This window comes from Aythya ferina (assembly GCF_964211825.1).
Source record: "Aythya ferina genome assembly, chromosome: 17".
In the NCBI taxonomy this organism is placed as follows: domain Eukaryota; kingdom Metazoa; phylum Chordata; class Aves; order Anseriformes; family Anatidae; genus Aythya; species Aythya ferina.
Genome location: NC_140316.1, coordinates 12,143,200 through 12,168,863, shown reverse-complemented (window position 1 = coordinate 12,168,863; position 25,664 = coordinate 12,143,200). Strand labels below are relative to the sequence as shown.

The following is a 25,664-nucleotide window of genomic DNA, read 5'->3' as shown; positions in this document are numbered from 1 at the left end:
TACAGGCTCGCACAGGAGGACGAATACTTGTGTGTCCCTGCAGCTCCCCGACGTGCTCCTCATTCACCTTTCTTCACACACTCCGAATCTGGAGTCCTGCTGAAAAAACCCCTTGGCAGTCCTGGGTCACTGGAGCGTTCGTTGCCCTAATGACTTGAGGGACATCCCGTGTTTCACCAGACCTGCTGCCCGCAGCACAAGATCACCTTTCCTCCCTAGAAACAAATCTGGTTCAACATTACGCATGGAGAAGTTGCTCCATCAGCTGTTACACCTCCACGGCAGCCAAGGCAAAGCCCAGCTTCCCCCTCACACCTCCCTGCCGTGGCACAGGGACCAGTCCCACGAAGCCGGGTGTCCCCACATCTCCTCCGAGGCCCCTCGGTCACCTCTGTGCCCACACACAGATGTGTCCACAGCCCACGGAGAGCAGCGGGTGCTTGTGGGACACAGCATGACACCAGCACCGAGCACCCACGCGCCAGCAGCTGCCCTCTCCAGCCAACATTTTCCCACGTTCACTTAAGGAGGGAGAAAAATCCACCTCCCAGAACACGATTTGAAGTGTGAAAAGCCACCAAGATCTACGGTTGTGCAGGGGATTTCAGCCGCGCCGGTGCTCGCTCCGGAGAAAAGGGTCACCTTTAAAAATGGAAACTTTAATTAAAGGCCATAAATAAACTCTGATTGGTCGCGCTGTTAACTCCGGAGCAGTTGGTGCCATTTGGCCTGGTGCAGATGAAGGCTGAGCAGTGCACATTACTTGTATTTCCAGCGGCCACGCACGCTGCACCGGCTCCCCACCCGCTCCAGCCTCCCACAACTCCTCGGGCTCCTCGGCCAGAAGGATTAATCACGTCCAATAAGCGCAGTAATTAGGCCTGCTCTCATGCTGGATCGCACATGGCTATCTCGGGTGGCTGCAGGAGCATGGCAGCTGCTCAACGTATCCCAAATATCATGCTTCAGACGAAGGCTGGGCCAACTCCTCTCCAACTCCTCCTCCGACTGCTGAGCAGAAAGACTCCAAGAAGAGAGCACGGTCTCATCAACTGGTAAAATAATCTCCTACGAAAATAGTGACTCATCTTCTTCTGGACAAAGGCGGAATACACCGCGTTAACATGCATGCCATTTATTTAGGGCCACGTTTTCTGCCAGCGAAGCCATAATCCACCCCAGCATTCCTGCCTTGACGAGGAATTTCGCTTCAAAACTGTGACTCGCACGAGGCCAGAAAAGCCCGGGTCTTTGATTTCTCAGCCCCCTCGCCCCACTGGCACCTGCTGTTTAACTCAATCCACTTTGTCTCCTTTCAGATCAAAATACACATAGAAGAGGAAGAAAAAAAAAAAAAACCTAATCCCTGTCACCTTGCCAGGACATTCCTCTGCAGGCATTCATGGTACGACTTGTACCAACGGCGGATCCTGAAATACTTCTCCTCGCTCCTGCAGTCCAGTTGGCACAGCCGGCTGAACAAGCTAAGGGGAAGTCGCTGGATCCTTCCAAGAAAAAGCCTGCTACCAAAAAAGTCATCAAGGAAAGCAGCACATCCCTGCGGAGCAGCACGGAGCCAGGCGGCCCTATAGCAGCGCATGCCGAAGGGCTCGGGTTTCCTTCCCTTCTTCCAAGCCAGGAATGCTACACGGGGAGCTCGGGTCTCTGCCCGTCCACCAAGGGATGATGACGACTCTCAGGGCTGACTGACCCGAAACTTAGGAATGGGGCCCTGAGACAGTCCCTGCGGCACGTTGCCACTCGAGTTTTTGCCACCAGCAGCTGATCTGTACCTAAAAAATCATTAAATGCTCCACTGCTAATTCCCTTTTCACCGGGTTATTCCTTAGTGACCACAACAAGACAGCAGCCTGGAGAGGGAAAAAAAAAAATCCTGCGGTGCTCCAGGAAGCCCATCTAACCACCTTCCACTTGCACTGCACTCACAAATTTATTCTTTCAAGGGGTGGGAGTGATCCTGGAAGAGCTTCAGACAGCACAACCACCACCAGACAGGCTGCTTCCTCTCCAGTACCCAAAGCAGAGGGGACTGGGAGGGTTTCCCCCCCCCTGCAGCCGACACTTGCTTGGAGGGGAGGAGGAGGAAGGCAGGAAAAGCAGCCTGGAAATTCATAACCAAATGCCTGACGCCCACCAGCGCTGCGTGCCAGGCAGGGCAGCGCACAGCTCACCCCAGATGAGATTCCTCCTTTCAGACACAGCACACCCTGTGCTTCCCTCTATTTATTCCCCCGTGCCCGCTTTGCAGACGTTATTTGTTTGCCATTGGTCGCTCCCTCCCTCCCAGCCCCTCACGCTGAGAGCCAGCTGCCTCTGCTCAAAACCCATCAATCCCAGCCCAGGAACAAAGCCAAAGTGCTTACAGATGCGCCTGGCGTGAACCTGCCAAAGGGGACTCAGCTGCAGAGACGGCTGCTCTCACCGCCCTCCCTCCTCCTGCCTTTGCTCCGTTGCAGGCAGACCCAAAGTTAGGTTTTTTGGGGGGAATATCACCATATCAATATCCAGCTCGACCCATTCCAGGAGCCCCGGGGCCCCGCAGCTCTCAGGTGAGCGACCACGCTCCCCAAGGGCTCCATTTACGCTCCATCAGGCGCGGTTTTACAGCGGATCCTCATGCTACAAAGATGGAAAAGCAAAGCCATGGGAGAGGTTTTAAAGCACGGCACCTAAAAACACAGAGAAACAGCTCTGCGAGATAGACTAGCACCTCCCCGACCTCAACATGACTTAAAATGACTTCAATAATTAATTACACTAGGCTGAAAATTTCTGTAGACCCCTCATTTTGCGTCCCCAGATGCACAATTTCAGGTTTTGTTTTTTGTCTTTTTTTTTTTTTTTTTTTAAGTTTATATCCCAGCATTTTGGTGGAAGATGCCAACCGAGCTAAGCTGAAGTGGCAACGCTAGCTTTATTATCAAGTCTAATTTTTGCAAAAGTTCAATTCTTCAGATGCTACAGGAAAAAAAAAAAAAAAAAAAAAGGATGCAAAGTAAGTTGGGGCTGTCATTAAAAAAGAATTCTTTTTATAGCATGCCAAAACTTAAACATTCAGGTTGAAAGTGCTGAGGCAACCACCACAACCGCTTGGATGCGTATCCTGTGTACCTGACAACCCCAATTAACATTTGCCCACAATCCACGTGATTGTCAACAACAAAAAAAATGTAAGTTTGGGGAGTTTGAAACGTTTGTAAGCTGAAGGGAGATGCTTGGATGACCACAACAGATGAGGTTTGTGGCACAGCACACACCAGGGCTTGCAGCTGTTTTTTCAGTTATGCAGAACCACCAAGATCTGTATTTTTTTTTTTTTTTAACAGCATATTCAGACCTTGAAACCTTCGTTTTACTGGAGAGCAGAACTGGTTCTCTGTTCTGCAAACCATAATTAGTGTGAAAAGCAAAAGCAGGCAGGAACATGTTGCCAGGTCCTCGTTACCCATCTCCCCCGTATTTAGCTGAGCCTGGTTTGCTTCCAACTTAACCGTGTTACACTGCGCTAAGGAGAAGTCGGCGCTGGGGAACCAAAGCAAGCCAAGGCAACGTGTCACGCAGCCGTAAACGACTCGTTGTCAAAGTGACATTACCCCTCTGTACACGCAAGGGTCACGGGCCTGTCCACAATGCAGAAGAGCCCGTCCAGTAGGGCATATGCACAACTAACTTGGGAGAGTGGTTTTTGCCTCCAAATTATCACGGTTTTGCTTCTGCTGAGCACCAGGGTAAATCCATCCCACTAGAAATAGAGGGGCCTGTCGGCATTTCCAGCCAAGTCCCTGGTGCCCTGGTTACTCTGCGCCCTTACTCATGCAGCAGCCTGAGACATACCAGAATAGTTGGGCTGGGGGGGGGGTACTTCAAAGCTCATCCAGTCCCACTGCCTTTCCTCTCCCCTAACAATTACGATTTTAGAGAAGCAGATTCATTTCTGGCTGGCCACAGGCAGCGGCTCAGTGACTCTGCACTACTTTTATTCTTAGCCTAGGGAGCGAGCATCAAAAAAATGCTTTGCATAAACCTACGGCTGCAAGGTTCTTATTTCACTTCCAGGCAATTTTTTTTTTTTTTTTTGCAAAACCACTAAGCATCAAATGCAGAAGAGAAACTGTGAGAGAGCAGCATTTTGTGATGAAACAGAGAGCGAGAGTGATGGCCTTTAAAACAGATCAGCTCCCGCGGTTAATGCAGCTACAGCACTGTGAGCCTCATGGCACTCGTCTGAGCTGCACACCCAGACACCGAGAGCCTGACGCAGGAGGCGACGAAAGCGATCAGCGACACGGGGAGAGCCGCAAGGGCATCGGGCAGGGAAAGCAGCACCTCAGAGAAAGTGGCGAGGGGAATACAGAAAGAGAAACAAAACCAAACGAAAACGGGGAGGAAGAGCAACAGAAGAGGAAGCGGAGGTGCTTAATGGCAACGAGCTATTCTCATCCCTCCCTTCAGCCCGGGGAGCCACACACCAAAACCAACGGCACATTTTCTCTGCTGGAGAGAGCTAACGCAGCACGCTGTAGCTACACAGCGATGTGCAGCTTCACAGATGGTGTGTGTGTGTGTGGCGGGGAGGGTTTTTTTGTTTAAGATGTCTTTAAAACGTATGACAGTGCAAGGGGAGAAGCCAGAAGGCAAAGGAGCCACTTGCATTAGCTAAGAGAGGCGCAGCACCTGCGTGCAGTCGGTACCAGTAAGTAACCAGGTAATAAGTTTAAGTTGCCCAGGTCTGTATGAACCCTGCTGACACGGTCGCTGTGCCCCATGGCCCCAGAGCAGCCCCCGGTACCTTTCATTGCCCGGCTGGAACTCGGAGAGCAGGGACGGCCTCCTCCGCTGCGGCTGCATGATAGACCCCGGCGGGAGGTGGGAAGCGTAATCCCTGGAATGATGCTGGTACTCTAAGAGCGCGACATCCTGCAGGAACAAACACAACAGCTCGTTAGGACAAGGGCAACTTTCAGGAAAGCTGTGAACCCCAAATGCTCGGAAGGAGCCGTGCCAATGCCCTACAGCCCCCAGGCAGGAGCTCAGCCCCAGCCCCGGAGCAGGCACGCTGGCACTTCTGGCACCCCCAGCAGCTCTGACGATGGCTTCAAACCCAAGACTAAGAACAGGTAAGGATAAAGTGAGAAGTCGCAGGATACCTTCAGCTTCCACACAGCCATATGGAGAAAAAGAAAAAAAAAAAAGAAAAAAAAAAAAAAAGAGGAAGAAGCACAAATGTTATCTCAATAGGTCCCTTTAAACACAGCTCCCCCTGGGCTGAGCTAAAGGGGTTTGAAAGGATAGTTCGCTACTTATTATGTGCACGTCCCTTTTGTTCCTTGACCCTTGGAGAGTACCGTACAGTATGTTCCTGACTTTAATTAAATAAGAAGCCCTCCTGCTCTGTGCCACAGACTGCTTCCAGCAACAGCATTTCAGCAGCTACGTTTCAATTGCTATTTTTTATTTGCAGATAGATACTTGACCAGAAAAGAAGAGTAATCATCTAATTAACTAAGACCTTCAGCAATGGCATAGAAAGCCCTGCAACAGAATATCCGTGGCAACACTGACACATATTTACATTAGAACCAATCCCACCTGGGAGTCTATTTCGAACAGTCCTCACCCAAAATGACACCAAAAAAAAAAAAAAAGGAAAGAAAAAGCAGCTCCAACTGCCTCGAAAAGAGAGAGCAACACCAGGGTCAGCAACAAAACAAAAAAAAACACCCAACAAATAAAACACCGAGTACTTGCAGTTGGGAGGGGAAAAACCTCTCAGGCTGAACAGCTGCAGCAGACGTTATTTGATCAGATGTAATGAAGACTGATAAACGCCAGCACAGCAGGGACGAGCCCCAGCGAGGCTGAGTGGCAGGGAGAGGAAGGTTTGGAGCCTGCAGTGCACCAGGCGGCACCTCCAGAGCCCTGTCCGAGGTGGACGTGAATGCAGCACCCAGCACTGGATGCCAGGCTCCCCTCCAGCTCCAATCAAGGCCCAGCAGCTTTGGCCAACGCAGGATAAAACTACGTGTTTGCCCAGCAGCTTTCTGGAAAGCCAGGAAGCAAAATAAAAACGCTAAGCACTCCTAACGGGGAGCCAAGAGAACCGCAGCCCCGGCCCCAAGTTCAGCCTCGCTCACGCAAAAGCCAAGAAGGTCAAAGATGAAATGGAGGAGGAAGGGGGCGGTGTGTGTCCGAAAGGCATAGCAGGGTATTTTGGGAGCCAGGTTTATCTTTCCCCAGCATCAGAAGCAATGCTGTGGTGGTGCTGCCCTGACCGACCCGAGGAGAGGCCAGGAACCAAGGCCCCAGGCGGCCCCAAGCTCTGGAGCAAGGGAGGCCTCATGGCATGAGGAGCAGGACACCCCCGGCTCATCTGATCAGGGATTTTTGGCTTCTGACATGAATCCGGGTACTACAGAGGGAGCTACCCTGCCATGCTGCTTTTCTTAGCTCTGCAGTCCCCGTACATGAGGTCCTAGGACCAAAACACAGCCACAGCCGGGAGAAACTCCAACACCTGACAGGCAGGAGCACTTCGAGCACTTGGATTTCCACGTCCCGGCCGAAGGAGAGTCACTGCCCACATACAGCAAGCTCCCCTCCGCTCACACTCATCCCAGTGTTAAAACAAAACGCGGAAAGCCAGCGGTGCAGCTCCTGACGTCTGCACACAAAACCACCACGCGCCGTCTGGGAAGGCGCGCCAGCGGGCCCGCGAGCAGGCCAGGCACCTGCTGTGGGCGTACAAACGAGAATTACCCGTCTGGGAGGCTGTGCCCTTGAGAAAGAAAAAGAAAAAAAAAAAAGAAAAGAAAAGGCTCGAGTGTCCCGAGAACCATCTGTTTTTCCTTTCCCTGTGCCCACACTCTTCGCCTTCTCCTCCTCTGCCCTCTTCCAGGAGAGGATTTCGTGCGGCCCAGAGGCTCGATCCACCACGGGGCCGGGACCACGGGCACAGCTCGCTGGCACCAGCACCAAGGGCACCAATTCTGCTCTTCCAGGTGTCCCCCGATGCTCCCCGCTCAGCTCCACTTCTCCCATCGGCGCTCGATTTTACAAGAAAAAAAAACCGTAACACGAAAAGCTACCGAGGGGGGATTAAACCTGACAAACTCCTGTGCCCCGTGACGAACTGTCAGAGGAACCGTGGGAGACCTGGCACAGCGTAGGTGGATTAATTGCTCCGAAAGTTACTACAGTAAATTGCACTGTGAGCTACGGCTGTGTTTTTCAGACGCGAGTGCCGGGAAGGTTTACGAGCTGCCTCCTGAGGAGACCTTGACGTTGTTCAGCCGCGTTTTGAAGGCAGACACCAGGAGCCACCCTGCCGCCAGCGATGCTGCGTCCTCCACGCATGGACAGGAGCGAGGCAGCAGGGTCCAGAAGTGCCCCGACACCACAGCACGATGTGATTCACCCCACAGCCGGACCCACAGTTTCTAGGGCTGTTTTGGCACCCGCTCAAGGACAACTGAACTTCGGCAACTCACAACTCCGCAGCCCCGAGCTGCACATTGCTCCTCTTCTGTCCGTTGCTTTGCTGGGTCTTGCTCATTCACACTTTTTGCTCGTGCTCTCCCTCCTCGTCTCTTTGCATCTCTTCTTGCCCCCTGCAAAGCCTCCTCCCACTCCCCCAGATCCACTGAGGGGTCAGAGCACTTTCTCCATGGCCCTCAATACCCCTTTGCCCACTGCCTCCTGGTGGGACTTTGTTCCTTCCCTTTGTTCCTTCCTGTGGCTCCTTCTGGTTCAGGTGCTCCCACACAGAGGTACTTTGTGACCAGTGGACGTTTTACTGAATCTCATAAGCTCTGTAAACATCATGGAATAGAAATTAAGAAAAGAGAAAGAGAGTGGAATGCCAGGTACACTGACACATCAACAGCTCTGCGGAGCAGGAGGGGGGTTTCCCAAAGGCAGGAAGAGATGCAAAGAGAAGGAGACGATGAGCAAAAGGTCGAAGCAAGCACCTTCTCCATTTGTGTTGATAGAAGTTCTGTTTCTTTACTGTCCCAAAAGAGGGAGAATGTTTCCAAAACAAAACCAAAGCAAAACAACCAAAGTCACTTGGGAAGTTTCAAATTCGAGACCTTATCACTCTCCTGATAAAACAGCAGCTTCCCAAAAATACAACCCTGGGTGAAAGGAACTCTGTCAGCTCCAACGACGTAGGCAGAGGATAAACAAACCGGCCAGAGTTTCCTCTCTACCATGACTGTACCGTCTGGAGCCGCAGACGGATCGAGAACGTGCAAGGCGATGCCAAGGCTGAGCTCCCAGGCTGGGGATTACGCTCCTGCCCCACGCCACCAGAACACGGCTGGCGTTTGGCACAGCCCAGGGGCAGCCATCCTAACCCACAGAGGTGGAAACCAGTCTGTACAGCATCCCATGGGGTCAGCTTTTTAAGTAATATTCCCCCAAAATGCCTCTACAACAGAGCACGGGGGGGATGAAGCTGTCCTTAGGTACAGGCGTGGGGACCCAGGGGCAGCAGCACCCTGCCAGGGGGCAGGCTGAAAACTGTGGACAGCACCCAGCCAGGAGAAAAAGGCTGGACCCCTGTGTGCCTGGGAGCAGCTAGACATCCAGGCGCAGCGAAGAGGCCGAGCTGTCTCTGTCTTCCAGCCCAGAAACACGTTGCTCTCTTCGTCCTTCACGAGCCACCTGCTATTACGCCATGCTGGATCGCTGCCCCGGCCCAGGCCATCAATCTCGCGTGCAAGGAACAGACACTTCAAAACCAGCAAGCCGCATCTCCAAAGCTTAGGGCGAAGCCAGCTAAGTAAAATTAGAAAATGACAAGGAAAATCTCCGTTATCCACTTTCAAGCTGTGCACCTGCGGTAGCGCTGGAACAAGTCACCTCGGTGAAATCCAGGAGCGAGCTCTCCAGGGCTCGGTGCCCTGCTGCACTGCCCTACAGCTGCCAGAGACCCCCCAGGAGGGGCAGCCCTTCTCCACCAGGACACCAAACCCGCTAAGGGGGTGGGGGATGCAGGCAGACAGCTGCCACTGCCAGCAGAGCTGCAGGACCTCAGGTTTTGGGCGCCCGCCGCGTACCCTGCACGGTGATTTAGCAGCCAGGCTGCGGCCCCAAGCAGCCTCGGGCAGGCTTCAGGCCAAGAGGCTGCTGCGAGCCCCTGGCCTCTCTGCAGGGGCTGGGTTCACTCCCCAGCAGACCCCCTTGAGCTCCTCCTGGCCCCACAACACAAAAAAGGGCCGGCGGGGCCGAGCCAGCAATAACAGCATCGCCCGAAACGGGCAGACCCGGAGTGCCTACAGCGCCATAAATCACCACCATGGCGCGGTGCAGCGCATGGCCAGCGTTTAGATAAATAAAATGCTAACAAGCCAAAAGCAGCCTCATTAAAATACACTTCTTCATGCAGCAGACTGAAAAGGTGCTCTGGCACCGTCAGCCTTCCAGCAAGCTGTCCTTCGCTGCCAGCGAGGGAGGCGGGAGGCGCTTGCACTTCCCCTGCCTGGAGGTGCTGGGAGGGGGAGCTGATGAAAGCGCTCAGTCTCAAGGTCTTTTTGTGTTATTACTCAATTCTGCAGCACCGAGAGCGCCGTCTCCCTCCCCTTCCTGGTAATTCCTGTGACCCTAAATAACCCGAGTCTATCAGGCTCATTTAGATACAATAATCAAACTGTCTGAAGCCAGAAGACTGAATGCGCCGTTACAGAAAAGCCTTCAGTGGCACAAAAACACAGACAACCCCATGGGAGAAAAGGAAGAAAGAAAAGCTTTTTCTTATCTTTAAACTCTTCTTCAGAAGCTTTCGGTCTGCTGCCTCACCTACCGTAAGCTCTCCAGCAAAATCCTGCGTGTCCTCTGACCTCGGGATAACCCACGTACCACACCAACGACTGCACGCAGCCGCACAGCCTTGCTGCCGCCTCTCGCTTTCTGTTTTGACCGTGTGCACTTGCTGGCGTGCCTCGCTTCTTCCCCCTGCTCGCAGCTGCCTGACCTCCAGCTAGAGGAGGAGAAGGAGGTTTCAGAGCCACGCTGAAAGCGCCCCGGGCTCTGACCCGCAGCACAAAGAGCACAGGCACATGGACGGGGCATCGGCCAGCAGCGTCCGACCACGAATCAGCCCCTGAACGCGAGACCCCAGAGAAAGGAGGCTGGAGGAAAGGAAGAGCCGGTCTCGCAACAACAAAACTGAACCACTCCTCCTCTCTTCCTCCCACCAGCAGAAAAACAAAGTACAAATACCCAGCGCTTTGGGTTCCCTGGGGAAGCAGCTCAGGAACGAGCCCGCGGAGATGTCGAGCGCAGCCAGGCGAGCACCTGCGACAGAGCTCGAGCTGCCTGAAAGCATCACCTCCCTTCCCCGGCCGCTTACCGCGTCTCCAGCTGCGAAAGCAACCAGGAGCTCCCCTCCGAGTTTCAGTGCGAAAATAAAAAGACGGCTCCGCTTCAAACCACCACTCTTCTTGTTTTGCACCGACACCCAGTAGGAGCGGTCCCGGGGTCACTCACCACATCCGCCAGCTGAGCCGGCTCCGCGCGCAGGGTGGCACTCGCTGGAGCAGCCGCCTCTAATCACGGCTTCCGCCGCGCCGCGGAGGCGGCGGCAGCTCCCGGGGCCGCGGCACGGGGCTCCCGGCACACAACGCCCTCGTCCCGGCCCCTGGGCTCCCCCTCCCCGAAGGCAGGAGAGCCTCCAGGGCCGCGAATCCGAAGCCAAGGGCTCCGAGCACCATCTCAGGGGCTGCTCGGCGCCAGCCTGCCCGGCGTTGCGCTGCACGGAGCCGCCACCTCGCAGCCACCTGCTGGGGCTGGGCAGGAATGAGGCCGGCGATGGTGGTGCCGTGCGAAGGGGGAGCCAAAAAAACAACGCACTGCTGTTTGTTCCTCTATTTGTGAAGTGTCCCCTGATTGATTTTTAGATAATGAGGCCTCATGAGCTGTACGCGTGCTGTCCTGGGGACGCCTCTGACCCGTGGGGAACCCACTGGAGGGGCTGGTGTCCCCCCGGGCCACGGGGCCAGCAGAGCAGGGCACTTTCTGGCCACTGCCCCGGTGTGCCCTGCTCGCCTCCCAGCAGAGCTCGCTTCCCCACATCAAACGACACCCTCTGACACCCTGAGCTACTCCCCAGCCAACCAGGCCGGCCAGAGGTGACATGCCAGACCGCGAGGTCAAACGTGGCATTTGGGGCTCGAGCACCCGACCCAGCACGCAGCAGGTCGAGCAGGCTGAGCCGAGCTTCCCACACCCACGAGCACAGCGCCAGCACTGAGTGGCGAACCCAAACGGGAAACCTGCGAGGCCCTGAGACCATCCAGCAGCTACCTCCTGCGCGGAGATGCTGCTCAGGATGCTTTACCTAACCCTGGCTGAGCAGGAGCTGGGCTCACCGTCAGTGCCACCGAGCAGACCAGCCCGAAACAGGGGGTCCCCGAGGTGCAGGAGATGTCCCTCACCCCCCGCTTTGTACTCTGAAAACCAGAAGTCGCTTTAAATCTCTTTCTGCCAGCAGCAAGTGTGACCTATTTTAGCAATAAAAGGAAAAGCTCTCTGGTGCCTGGATACCCCTTGGCGCTGGCAGCAGCTGCTCATCAGACCGAGAAATGCACTTTTTAGCCGCTGCCTGGAGAAAACAATTTTTTTTTTTGCCCAAATCCGATTCAGGTAGGAGGAAGGGGGAAGGTCTGGGAGGCACCAGCACGGTGGCAGAGCGCCCGCTGCTGCCCCAGCACAGCAGAGAGCCATCGACTCCGGGAGCAAGAGGAAACCTCTGCAGATCGTCACCGCTGAAGCGCAGAGGAGGTGGTTATTGATCAAAGCAGGCTGGCCCCGAGCACGCTGCTGTCTGCCCCACATCCTCCCCAAAACGCTGGGAGGAGCTCGCTGCAGAGTCAAAAAACAAAAAAAAACAAAAACAAAAACAAACAGCTCCTCCACGATCAGCTCTCCTGCTGGAGATAAGGTCAGCAATAAAAACCTGCCTGAATACGTGCATTTTTATCTTGCCTACGGGGATGCAACATGTGCCGAGAAGACAAACGCCCTCATTGTTCCGACACGGCCTCGCTGCCATCCATCTCTCAGACGCTGCTGAGTTGGCCTTTTGTTTTAGGAGGTGACCACACTGCGCGTGGCCTCTTCTTGGAAGGCATCGATTTCTGCTGCCATCCCCGCGCTGGGGCCGAGGCTGTTGCCAGCACCATTAGCGCCTGCAGCAGCTGCACAGTAACGCACCCGTCCTGACGCCTTCTCCCCCTCCCTCTCCAGCGAGCCAGGGCTGTCAGTGCTGTTTTGATGTCCTGTGTGTGCCATCCATGGACAAGAGGTCGCGGCGTGGCGGGGGCAGCTCTCGGCGACGCTGCCTTCCTGCACCCCTGACTGCCAGAGGTGCGCGCAGAACAGCAGCACGGTTGTTGCAGGGCTGCACGTGGATTTCTCTCCATCACGAGACTTTTGGTCCCTTCTTTTGTCCCCACTGGGACAACACCGTCGAGCCACGAGCGTCCCACCTGCCCTTCCTCCATCCCTCACGCACGCTCTGCTTCCAGGAGATGGTCGGGGTCATCAACGCTCCTGTGGGATGAGCAACCCTTTTCACACCACAACCCAAAACTTCCACCTTAAAAACACCAGGTTGCCCTGCTCGTCAGCACAGCCCTTGTGCAGGAAGCCCCCCAGCATCTCCCACCACACGTAACACCAACCATCACCTACCTGGGGGGCTGTGCAGGACCCTGCTGCCTATCCACGTCCCCCATTCAGCCCTCAGCTGCGCTTCCTTCTGCCCCCACAGCAAGTTCTTCAGGTCAAGGGACCCGACCTGCTCGCTGGTTTCAATAAATGTGCCAACAGTGCCAACCAGAAGCAGCCCCAAACCCTGCAGGAGGCGTTTCCACCCTGCTGGCTGCAGAGGCTGGTGGAGCAACACAGCCAGAGGCAGGCTGGCAGCACAGAAAACCGCTGCACGTCTCCAAAAGGGGCATTAGTGGGTCTCTACCGATGCCAAACCGCACAGGCAGCACAGGTTTTTTTTCCTTCCCTGCGGATTTACAACCTCGAGATCAATCAAAAGCAAAAGGAGTACCCTCTACATCAAGCCATGCCCAAAAAGCAGATTAGGGAGCAGCCACAGACATTTGCAATAGCTGGAAGAAAAAGAGCTGTTTTGGCTAAGTGCTGTGTGCTGGGGAAAACGAGCCCTGCTCACAGCAGCTCCCGTAAGCCAGCTCCTTGTTCCTGGCACTGCAAGAGAGACCCCAGGGCAGGGAATTAGGTGTTCTGTTCCTTCCCTTCCAGCTCTCTCGATCCCGGAGCACAAAGCCAATTTTCCTAAAACCGCTGCTCAAGCTGCTCCGATCTCATGAAGTACTTCGGAGCAAATCTCAGGGCAGTGCAGGAGAGATGGTCCTGAGCTCTCGTGACGGAGCTGATGGGAGGGGGGATTTCCAAGGTAGGTTTTTGCCCTCCTTTGGCCATTAGCTGCAGGCTGGCAGACAGAGGCAGGAATCAGCCCCTGCTCAGCTCCGCAGACAGTAGCAGGAGCCTTTCTTATCCGCTCTTGGAGGTGGTTGGAGAAGGCTCCTTGCAGCCCGGGGGATTTTAGCATTTGGCACTGTGAACTCTTCCGTTCTGCAAGCTCCGGGAGCGCTGACACAGACTGGCATTTTGCTTCCAGTAGATAAAGGAGTGAATAACCACTCCGAGAAAAACAACACTGCAGCAGGGGCGCCTTGTGCTTGTAATGCCAAGCACGCTGCCTCTCTCCGGGCTTACCTGATGTCACATTGCCACTGATCATTTCCCTGCGAAGACGAGCCAGCTCCTGCCACCTCAGGAACTTGCAGCTCCTTCCACAACAAGACACTCGCTTGAAGCTGCTCTGCTCCAGCTGCCAGGAGTTGTTTGGGCAGGGAAGGCACAGGCTGCCCCCAGGCCACCGCTTGGCCAGGACAGCACATCACCACACCGGTTTGCACCGAGCTCTTTGCTGGTTCAGGCACACAGGGCAGAAGTTATCGCTGGCCAAAAACCAAACAATCGGCCGGGGAGGCTGCTGCACAAGTGCTGTTTTGCAAACAAAGTTTAATGCAGGAACTACAGAGGCTCACAGGGCTGTTCCCATACAGCAGAGGTGGCACGGCAAGAAGCATGAAGTCCTTGAAAGCTGGAGCACGGGGTTAAGGAAGAGGAAAGCTCACGTTTCCACCTTGCTGAAGCATCCTGAAGGGAATGGGACCGCAAAACATCAGGGCACCACCAGCAGAACAACCGCCGGGGCACTGCAAGCGGCTGGACACCCGGGGAGGAAGAGCAGGGAACCCTTCTGCCCCCAGGGGACATCCATCACCAAGAGGCTTTGGAGGAAAAGGGGCCGTGTGCTGTACACGTGGGACATGGATCTGTTTACAGAAAATACCTGCAGGTTGCCTGAAAACGAATATCCTTCGTGCCAAGGTTTCCTTTGAGAGCATGAACTTCGGACACATCAGAAGGTTAAGAGTGTAAGTCGTGTGTTTGTGCACCTCCAGCCGAAGGTCGTGGGGCATTCAAACAATTCTGCTGTTCCCCAGCTGAGTGTGACAGAAACCAGCTCAACGCCCCAATATCACAGCTAATTAACATGGAAAACAAAAACATTTCCCCTGCAGTTTGGCCAAGAACCATGTAACCTCTTCAGAAAAAAAATAAATAAAAACCCACCCACCCTAGTGTTTTGTTTTTTTTTTTTTTTTAAAAAAAAAGTAAAATTAAGGAGTCCAACTAAACCAGAACCTTTTGACCAAGCTTCCTTCTTACCTTTAAAAGCACGCACATTCGTCAGTCTTTTTTTGAGTAATTTTTTTAGTAAGATGGAATGAAACCTGCGGTCACTGTAAGGCAGCACAGCAAATTCACGTCTGCCTCCCTGACAGCTGCTGGCACCCGGTGCCCGTCAGCGAGGAGCAGGACGCCCCGCTACAGGTGGGCACCAACCCACCCTGCAGACGAGAGCTCGCTGCATCACCCCGCAAAGCTCGGGCTGGATCCGGCCCCGCGGGCCCGCAGCCCAACCCCAGAGCTGGCAGCGAGGAGCGAAAGCAGGCAGCAAACTCCTTGCTCAACCGCTGCTGGATCTTCTCCATCAGCGACGAACACAGCAGCAACTCCTGGACCTGGCTGCCGGGAGATGCTGCCCATCTGTACGCGGCACATTTCTGTTTGCTCATTTCAAACACATTTTTCCTCCCCCCCCACCCCCCCCCAGGTTTTGTACGATGGGAGAAGAAAAATGCCCGGCCTGCTTTCCGCTGCCCCTCCACAACGCCCACTCTTCGCTTGCCTCATCTGTGAAATCGAACAGCTGCAATCCTTTAAATCACTTTTCATAAAGTGTCTCCAAGCCTAAAATAATGTCACGGCTCATTTCGGAGCTCAGGATTCCTGCCGCACCGCATCTCCCTGGGTGCGACCGTCACAGTTGGGCTGTAATTATTTATTTGTGTTATAATGGCATTTGCGGCCCTGCTGTGCTCAGCCCCACGCACGTGCCCAGGAGGAGGTGACCCAGGGAGTTTCCCCAGCCAGGGGAAGGATCCCGGGGCTGACAAATTCCCGGTTCTCATGAAAGGCTGTCGTGGGATGCAGCAAACCAGAACCAAGAGCTAATTAGATGCAAGGCACGCTAGCGTTGGGTTGGTTTTGGCTTCCCTCGCTCTCTTCCAAACAAGCTCTCACTGTGCAAACACACCCCATGACAGGACTGACCTGGCCAAGACATGCGAGCAAATACCACGGACTTTTTTTTTTTAATATTAAGCAGCGCAGAGACTTCAAAGCGACTGGGCTCTCCTCTCCCGACCGACCCCAGCAGGGACCAGCCCCAGCCCCAGCACTACCAGGTGAGATGCTCACGGGGGTGAGAAGCTGAGGGTGAGGGCAGACAGCGCGGGGACAGGAGCCCGAGGAGCACCTTCCACCCTCTCGAGCAGAAGCAAGGTGTGCTCGATCTCCCGGGGCTGGCACGCTTCCCCCGAGCGGGCGACAGGATCCTCCTGGCCGTCCATCCCAAAACCTCAACCTCCCCTGCCCGCAGACACCCGAAAGGTATCGCGTAACTGTGGAAGATTGCGCCCGGCTGTAAAAATAGCTTCTAGGAGCAAACGCCAGCACCGCCTTCCAACATTAATAGGACAGAATAAAACCGGTATTCACTCTAGCCAGGCAGCAGGACAGGTTGGAGAAACCCAGAGCTCTGACTTGCAAACAGCTGCCCCATTTGGGTCGTCCCGCTGTTGCGACACGAAGGGGAGCAGTGTGTGTTGGCAGGAGACGAGGGCTCAACCCCAAGGCGAGGAGCCGCTTGTGCTCTCCCAAAAATCCTTCTCCTCCCTGGGTCTTCAGGCTTTGGGATTTGTCTTTAAATTGGCTCTGCCATAACAGCAGATCTTGCTCACCTGGGCACATTCTGCTCCTGATAAAAAGAGAACTGGGATTTTCTTGTTCAGACAAACGCTCTCGTTCCCATCCCACCTCTCAAATAAACACGCTCACACTGATGGAAGCAAATCTCCGCTGGATCAAACCAGGTCAGCCTGTCTCATACCCTGGATGAAAAGCTTCTTTGTGCAGAAGCACGCAGACCCCAAGCAAGCTAGATGAGCCAGTTAATGCAGCCAAGAGCTCGCCTTGCACCCTCCTTACATTTCTATTTCAAAGCCTTTCCGAACTCGGGCTCTGCTCTCCGCGCTGCTCTGCTGAAGCCCAAAGAGGGCAGACAGGGGAACTTCACCCCTTTGCTGACATCCCTCGGACTGCCAGCCTTTCAAGTCAAACCTTGAATTCGGCACAGCAGGAGCTTTACAGTTCAGCAGCCTTCACCATCAGACAGGTAACCCCGAGACGAGGTCACCTCGCTCACTGAGCGCCCTCCCGGCTGCAGCTCGCCACCGAGCTGGCTCCAGAGAGCAGCCTGACAAGCGCGCGCCACACTCCAGCACCTAATAAGATTCATTTAAGCAGCCTGAGCTGACTAAAGCTGTTCCACTAAGGAGAGTTTTTTTCCATTAAGGGCTTAAGCCTAAAGCATTCAAACATCCAGGATGAGCAAGCACAGACGTGAGTGACAGGGCACAGAAGGGAAAGGCCGGATCTGGGTGAATTAACCCATGAGAGCTTCAGTGTCTTCAGTAAAGCACGGCCAGCGCTCGGCTCAGCTTACGGCTTGATCCATGGGGAGATGAAAGCACAGGTCAAAGGGAAGGGAGGGAGGGAAAAATAGGGGGAAAGATAAGATGGAAAAGATCGTGGGGACCTGAGGGCCAAGGACAGGCGTGCTGGGGAGCGATGAGCCCACACCCAGGAAAGGATGCTGCTCCCCTCGTGGTGCAGGGTGAAAAAGGTCACGCTGAAAAAGGCCAAAGTCAGCGTGCTCCAGCTCCAGATGGGCTGTGATCCACGCCTCCCCTCTCCCCCCAGCGCTCACCAGTGCTGCAGCACCACCCCAGTGAGCTCCCTGGGTGGATAACTGCTCTCCAGCACTCGGAGGTGATGTGCCAGAGCCCATCACACCGAGGGCTAGGAGGAGAAAAGCTGCAAGCGCCGTGCAGAGGAAAGGAAGAGGATCGCATGAGAGAGGAAGGATGAAATCCCGTATCACGGAGGCAGAAGCAGCCTGATTTCTCTGCACCAGCCCCAGCAGAGCCTGAGCAGCTGCAGCACTGCCCCGTGGCTGGGGACAGCCCCTGCCCCGCAGGAGGTGAAGGAAGGCGCCCTGCTTACCGCGTGCGGCCGTGCGATCTGCACCGGGTAGGACATGGCGTGCGGGGGGTAGCGCGGCTCGGCGGCACGCCAGTTCTGTGTCACCGGCTGGGTAGATCCAGACATGTCGAAAGAGCAGACGCGGCCTTCGCTGCTTCCAAATCGCCGACGGAGGATTAGGAGAGCCGGGAGCTCCTCTTCATCGTGAGCGCGCCTTCCACGTCACGCAACAACTGCGAGCAAAAAGAGGGAAGCAGCAGATTAGAACTCAAGTCGACCACAGTCCTGTAAAACAGCTGAACACTGAGCCTCGGGTGATCCCCAGGACCTGACCGCTCGTGGTTCTCCACCAGCGAGCCAGGCCCGATGTCCCAGCAGGTAACTGGGCCCCGGACTGCCCAGCAGCCCTCGCAGCCCCCGGGGCCACCCTGTGTCACCTCCAGAGCCACCCGAGTATTGAATCAGCCTTGCCAATTAGGATCAAGTGCCACAGAAGATGGCGTGGCCCAGGAGGTATTTTCACAAACACGTCGCCCACATGTTCAATGGTTGATCGTGTGTCGCAATCCCTTTCACAGCTGTAACGCAGTCAGGAAAACCAGCAGAGTGGGAGGACGCCCCTCGCCCCCAGGAGAGGTTTACGAGTTGCTGATTGTTACAGACACTGCGAGTGGCGCCTTTGGAGAGGGTCTCAGGCCTCCACTCGGTCAGGATTCCAACTAAAAAGCAACAAACGTCTACGTGCTGCCAGTTCGGGAGGCACTAACGATTATTCTCCTGTTAATGGTTAATTACACACAGCGTAAATTCCCACGGCTGCCTGGATTTGGAGGATGCTGCCACCACGGACCCGCGCGGGGAGAGCTGCGGCACCGCTCCCTCCTCCTCCATCTCAGGCAGAGCCGCGCACGCCGCCTCCTCCCCAGCGGAGGTGCTTATTAAGTACAGATTTGTGCAAGCTCCGCAGCGGTATCAAACTCTTTCATCAGCACACACGGAGCAGCAGAAAAAGCTTGGGGCGCTGCGAGCTACCCGCTGGCCTCTCCCCGCCGCTCTCCGGGGCGTGCAGCGAGCCCGAGCCAACGCAATTTCAACTGAACCAGCAGTTGGCATGTACAAAAACCAAAAAGGGGTGGGAAAAGAAAAGAAGAGGAAGCCTTTTTTTTTTTCCCCCCCCCTGCGAGACCACAGATCAGCCCGTGCTGATAAACCACTCGCTATCTGCGACGAGCAGGCACGGGGCTGCCTCGCTGCTGCGCCTGCATCCACGCTCGGCTCGGCAGCCAGACACAAAATCAAACCAAACCAACGGCCCCAGCAGGGCCCAGCGAGCAAAGGAATCCCCCTTACAGAGGGCTCAAGTTATATGAAAAAAAAAAAAAAAATCAAACTATTCCCATTAAGGCCTAAGGATGGCAGAAACGTGGATGATCTCGATGTGGGCTATTGAGGTTTGCCCCTGATGGGGAACAGGACGGCTGCCTTGCAGGGTTCAGGAAAGCCCCTGAGCACGTGGGGGAATTCAGAGACACCCAGCAGGCGGTGGGGACACGTTTCCACTTCCACTCTGAGTGCCCTGCTTCCCCTTGTGCATCCTGACGGGATGTGATGTGAGCCACAACCCCCCCGGGCAGGCGGTCAGGCACCTGCTTTGCTCGCCTCCGTGCCACCACGCTCCCAGGGCTTGCAAACGTGGCCACAGGGCCAAGCCGTGTCCCCAAATCGCCGGCCCCAAACCTCCCTGCAGCTGCCAAGGAAGCATGCGCAGCGCTCGAGAGCACCGAAAGCCAGCTGGGATCTGCACAAGTTTCAGGTACTTTCCCAACAACAGATCTGAGCTCGGGCATCCTTGCTCGCAGCCACCTGGGGGTTAATTTGCACACAGGTCCGTACACATGCTCCAAGGTGAGGGGTCCCGGAGCCCTTGGCAGGTTGCACCGAGCCAAGCGCCCCACTCGGAGCTCACCAGGAGGACTGGAGCACACCACGGCAGCTGTCTGCAGGGGAAGAAACGCGATGGCTTTTTCTCTTTTTTGTTAAAAAAACAAAACCAAACAAAACAGCCCTCTTCAGATCACAAGTTCAGCTTTAAGACGCAGCGCCAACTGCCAAGACACACTGTCACGCTTCAGAAGAGTTTAAAGGCTTTTTTGCTTCTCTTTGTGCAGGTGGCGAGCAGAATCAAAGCCCTCCAGACATTCCCCAAACTTCTCGGCGCGGCGGCGAGCGGTGACCGTGCCAGCAGATCCACGGGCACCGAGCTGCACGGGGAAGTGACCGAGCTCAGATATCGGAGACCGCAGTTTCTAAGGGGTGGAGATGTGGGGGGAAAATTTTTCCCCCTCGGTGCCATCTTTACGCTCATCAGCTCCTGGCAGGCCAGCTCGGGGAGCACCAAAGAGCGGCAGCTCCCCGGCTGCAGGAGGACGGGTCCTCGAGGGGAGCCAGCCCCAGCAGCCGGTCCCCGTGAATTAATTGTTTGTAAGAGAGGAATGCAAACAATAGGGGCAGATTAATGGGAAATGAAACAGAAATAGCGCAGCCAGGCTCCTTAAATCTTTAAGGCCGGGCTGTTTGGTTACTACTTTTCTCAACTGATCTTGATGAGGAACAGACATTGTCTCACAGGAAAAGTATTTCTTCCCCCCTGGTCGGAGCCCTGATCAGAGCACGTTTTATCCACAGACCTGCGTTAGCCATTACGGTGCTAGGTACGAGGAGATTTACAGCCTGATTAGAAACAGGAGAAAGCGGGAGGTTACTGGCAAATCCAGCCCCAGGACGACAGCACAGAGCTGCGGACGAGGCGAGAACCTGCAGGGGCTCCTGAACCCGCTTCTTGCCTCCCCTCTGGGAGCCTCCCAGGACCTTGCCCCGCTGCTGAAGCCTTCAACACCCCCTCGCCGTGGGACAGGGGCTCTTGGCACTTGGCCGTGGAGCTGTGCATGCCAGCAGCACAGCCCCGACCCCAGCAAAAGCACGACACACGGATTCTGCCCATGCCGAGCACAAGAAGCAAAAGATTTACGAGTCCTTTGCAAGAAAGCTGATTTGCTAACAATTAAAAGCGCCCAACGCACTTGTTGCTCTCCAAAGTCAGAGCGAGCCCGGCGATGTGCTCCGTGATCCCAAGGGCCAGCAGGATTCCCAGCTGGGTCCCCGGCTTGCTGCTGCCAGGGTAGGAGCGGGGGTGAGCCGCCCTAATTACCCTGCCGGGCTTCGTCTGGCTGAGAGGTGAGAGCAAGGCACACCCAGCGCTCCGAAAGCCCCACTGTATCCCCGCTTACAGCACTCGTAAAGCTCTCAGTGAGAACAGGCTGCTCAGCTGCAACATAAACACTAAAAAAAAAGCAAAGACCTGCTGAAATGAGATTAACAGACCATTCTGTTTCTGAAGTGCAGAGTAACGTTACTCAACTTGTGGTCTACAGAGCGCGATGGTCCACAGAAGACGTTAGAAGGTAGCCCACAAAATGACAGCAGAAAGACAACGAGAGGAGACAATTTATCAAAGGCAACAGCCCGGACTGCCCTGCCACGCATCCCCTGCCCGGGATGCGCTCACCGGGGTGCATTTAATTGAAAAGTATTGGCACGAAAGTTAGTGCTTAATTGCAAAACGATGCAAGTTTTAGGAAAAGCAATCAGCTCCTCTTTACTCGGACGCTGAATATGCGACGATTTTCCTCTTCACACTCAGAAAAGATGCATCCTCCAGTCAACTCCTGCATTTCGAAACAATAATCAAGGAGACCTTCGTTTATAACGCTTAATTAACACCGAGCCACAGCGTTCGCCTCCAGGAGCCCGACCAGCCAGCCATGCCCGAAGCCCCAGCCCGCACGTGTGCGCGGCCCCGCAGAAAAGCCCCTTTATTGCCGGCAGCCGCCCCGCAGCCCGTAATGGCATTCACATGCCGTACGGCCCCCGATCAAAACCAGAGCTCAAAAGCAGCCGGAGACCTGCCCCCGCTTTCTTTAGAGCGCTGGTGGAAGCAGAAAAATAATTAAGACGTAATGAAAATGGGCTGAGGGACATTCCTAAGAAGCGCACCACAATGTAACGATAATGGATTTGTCTAATCAATATGTGCATGAAATTTTCTTGGAAGACAGCTGACATTATCCACAAATATTTGTATGTACTGTATCTATTAAGGCCTTTCAATAGGAAAGCCGGCCGTCTGCCATAAATTTAGGGCTCTATTCAGAATAACAAAGAAAACAATGTCACTGTCTGCAGCCCAGGAATCCACAGTAGCATTCAATCACAGCGGGGTACAGAGGTTTTAAATTAAAATAGCAGCACAGGGTCAACAGGAAAGATCAGGCACGCCCCGAGCTCTCCCCGGCAGGGCTCGGGGCCCTTCACCCCGTGCCACCTCCCAGCACCGTGCCTGCCTTGGAGGAGCAGAGCAGGAGGCAAGGGCTCAGCACAACCTGATGGGTCACAGCACCACGATGGCTGGATGTTACCCTCGTGAGCAGGCACAGAAGGTCCTACGGCCACGGAGGGGATGGCAGCAGCTCGGGAGCTGTGCCCGTTGTGCCACCGTGCCTTGTCCTTGCTGCAGTGGCACCGGTGGCTCTGTGCGGCACCGCTTCGGAGCCCCGAGGCAAGGCGACTTCTCCACCCTGCCCCTGTCACTGCCCAGAGCAGCAAAGCGGGATTTGGGACTGGTGTTACCGCTTTTCAATCTTTCCGAGCTATTTTGGGCGCAGGACCCGCGTTTAGCTCTGCCCCGAGATAACCTCTGCCAGCGTTTGCGAGCAAATCTTGGCACCGTGGCCGTGCGGGGCAAGGTCAGAGGGCTTCATTTCGCCAGGCCCCGCTCCGAGCAGCAGCACAGGATGGACCTCATGCTCTGGCAGCACAAAGCACGCCCTGAGCTCGTGCCATAACTCCTTCTGCTCGGCAGTCCCAGAGTCGATGGTCTGTTTGAGGGGTCCCAAGTGCAAAAGCACACCGCTGAGCTCCTGCACTACATCTCCAAACCTCTTCGCTCCCTTTTCCGTGGTGAGTGCCGGTGCACGGGCACGCGGCCACCCACGGCACGCTGCTGCTGAGTGCCTGCCCAAAAGGGACCCTTCAGACCCTTAAAGATACTGACAAGGAACATGGGGGTGGAAAAGAAACCCCACAGAAAAAAAAAAGGGGGGGGATTTGGATCCAGGCACGGGCCATTCATGAAACAAAGGAGTTATTTTAAGTGTAGGCTGGAAATAGAAAACAAATTAGAGCATGCGAGGCCTTTGTTGAAGATGATCTGCAAAGACAAATGGAAATGCCTTAAGAGGAATTTTTTTTAAAAAAAGCACACACACACACACACGGGCACTGGGACTGCAAAGGGAAATCAGGCAGGAGGCTGGAGGAGGAGAGGAAAGGAAAGGAGTGATGGTCAAGTGCCAGAGCACAGATGGGACAGAGGCAGCCAGAAAGAGGTACAAAAACCAGCACAGGACAACAAGAGGAACCAGCAGAAGCGCCTGGTAAAACCCCAGGGATGGAAAAAACGCTGAAAACAAGCCTGTTCTCTGACGGGAGCGCAGCCAAAAGCTCCAGCCCCAAACACTCCGGGTGAGTTCACACCGAGAGGTGCCCCCCCGGGACAGGGGGACCACGGGGTGCAGGTGGGTGGCAAAGCCCCTGCTCCTCCCAGCAGAGCCCAGTCTGAGCTGCATGCCCATACTGGGGGATGCAGGGCTGGGGGGGAGCCACGGGGCCCCCCTCCCGTGTACCACCCGGCCCTTACCCCGCATATCTTTCCCACTTCGGCGCCCCCCCTTACATTAAACATGTGCTTAAATATCCTAACTGTTATGCAGTACTAATCTCAGTTTAATAAACACGCGCAAGCAACTTTAAATCAAGGCAAAAAAAAAAAATGCAATTCCTTGCCAACACGCGATAATGATATAGTAACTGCGGGCCTGCTTCAGCCCCGCTTCCAAGCGCATTAAACAGCACATTAACAACCCTCGCTGCACCACCACAGCATCGCTGCATCCCCTCGCAGCTCCCAGGAGCTAAGCTAACCCCCAGCCTAGCCAGATCAACACGGCTTTCGGCCTGCGAGGGAGCTTACCAAGCACCTGGGAGCTTTATTTATTTATTTCGCCCGGCACACGCTGCTGCTCATTTGGTTTTCAAACGCTTCAGCTCGCATCGCTGCCGAGACAAGTCCTCTGATGTCTCGGGCACACCATGAAAGCCCGGGGAGTCGTCTCCTCGAGGTTCTTTTGTTGAACAAATTACGCAGCTCGGGAGTGACATTTTTGATTATTTACATCCCGCATAAAGCAGGGAAACTCATTTTCTGGATTCCCTGAGATAAGCTCTTTGAGGAGGATCGCACTGCTAAACACTCTCTCCTTTTGCACGCTCCCAGTTTCAAAGATGACAAAACATCTCCTTGTTCTAAATTATTCTTCTTCTTTCATGATCCTCTAATGATTCAGGAGTCTCAACTTCACACAAGCATCTTTGAAGAGCCCTGGCTGCCAGCGTAAGAGCTGAACTATTGTGACAAACGGCACAATTTAATGCCTCCATAGGAAGGCATGTGCAAAGGAGCAAAATTACCCTAGGGAACTGAAACAAAGCCTGCAAATAAATTAAATGACCTGTAAACTAAGGTACTCGAAAATATGAGATGCTGTGCAGCTGTGCCATAAAATATCACTGAAGAATGGAGCCACTCGAGGCCGGAGCTGATCCAGACTGACCCATTTTGCTCCAGGTTGGGGTGAAGGAGCCGTACTCACCCAGCACATCACCGCACCTCCGATGCCGGACAGCAGCTTCAGTGATGCCAACTCAACTGCTGGTGATCGTCTGTCAAATACCAGCTCTGAACCCTCCACCAGGCCCTTCTCCCAATACTCCCCGGGTAATTACGAGTAGAATGAGTCAATTTTCAGCCCGGGTTAATGACCAGATTCCAGCCATTTGTCCCCGCGTGTTTCTGCTGCTTTCATTTCTCCCCAGGAACTGCGATGAGTTCAGGCTCACCGGTGGCCCGGTGAAAGGAGCCGCTCGTTAGTTCAGAGCAGAGCAGCCGGGGAGACAGGTCTAAGCGGTGGGAGCCATTAATTGGGTTTGTGTTCTGCTTTCCTCGGCTGGGTAATTAATAGCTTCTAGACAGAAAGTCAAAACCTCTCTAGAGGCACCAAAAAAACTTCACCGCTTGCATCCAAGGCGTAGCAGCTCGCGGGATGCCGGACAGCCTGCGGCGAGAGAAGGGGGACAGGAGAAGGCGACCTCCTCATCCTCCTCCTGCTCCACCAGCTGGCACCTGTTTAATTTCCCTTTCCCAGGCTCGGAGCAGTGATTTTGAGCCTGTGGTTCGCAGCCATCTAGGAGTCTGCAAACTCCTCTTCAGTCGTCTTTTGTGGGCTCCTTCCACTCCTGCTCCGCAGATTGGACACGTCTCAGGGGCTGCCCTTCCACGAGGAAGCTCAAAGCCTCCCCGAATTGGAGGGGCTGACAGGTCTGGTTTGAGTCCCGTTGTCGAGCTTTTCTTTCCTGGGCAGAGCTTTAAGAAATTTCTCCCGGGATTTGCACAACATACAGATTGCAAAAGTAAACCTTGGGGGGGAAAGGAAAACATCGTTCTGATCGCCACATATTGCATGCCTCGTGCTAAGCTTTTAAAATCCCAATAATTGACACCACCACACACTGGAAATTTACTCAACAGCCTCAAACTGAGCCTGTAAAGAAGAAGCAAAGGCAATGGACCTTTTCTTTGCCCAAACTCAGACAACTTCATCTCTCTTACACTCCCTTGTTCATTTGAGAGAGCAGGACGTTGCTTTTCCTTAGATATTTAAGTTTGGCTATCCCACACTTCCATGAAAATTTTAGCTTCAGCTACAAAGTTAAGCAAGAGGAGCTTGTGCAAAGAGAAAGGCTGAGGCATTAAG

At 54.6% G+C, this 25,664-nt stretch overlaps 1 protein-coding gene across 11 annotated transcripts in view; it reads right to left on the bottom strand.

The window, feature by feature from the left end:
* NCOR2 (nuclear receptor corepressor 2) overlaps nt 1-25,664 on the bottom strand; it is a 223,944-nt gene that overhangs the window by 142,647 nt on the left and 55,633 nt on the right. For 9 of the 11 annotated variants that reach the window (XM_084539360.1, XM_084539364.1, XM_084539369.1 and 6 more), the window contains 2 exons: nt 17,758-17,969; nt 4,811-4,938 (listed from right to left, as the gene is read on the bottom strand). In XM_084539360.1, coding sequence (XP_084395486.1) covers nt 4,811-4,938; nt 17,758-17,862 — 233 coding nt within the window. In that variant the 5' untranslated portion in view covers nt 17,863-17,969. Of the gene's footprint in view, nt 1-4,810; nt 4,939-9,823; nt 10,001-10,372; nt 10,499-17,757; nt 17,970-25,664 lie in introns of those variants that run through there. The other 2 variants (XM_084539370.1, XM_084539371.1) reach the window with 2 other exon arrangements.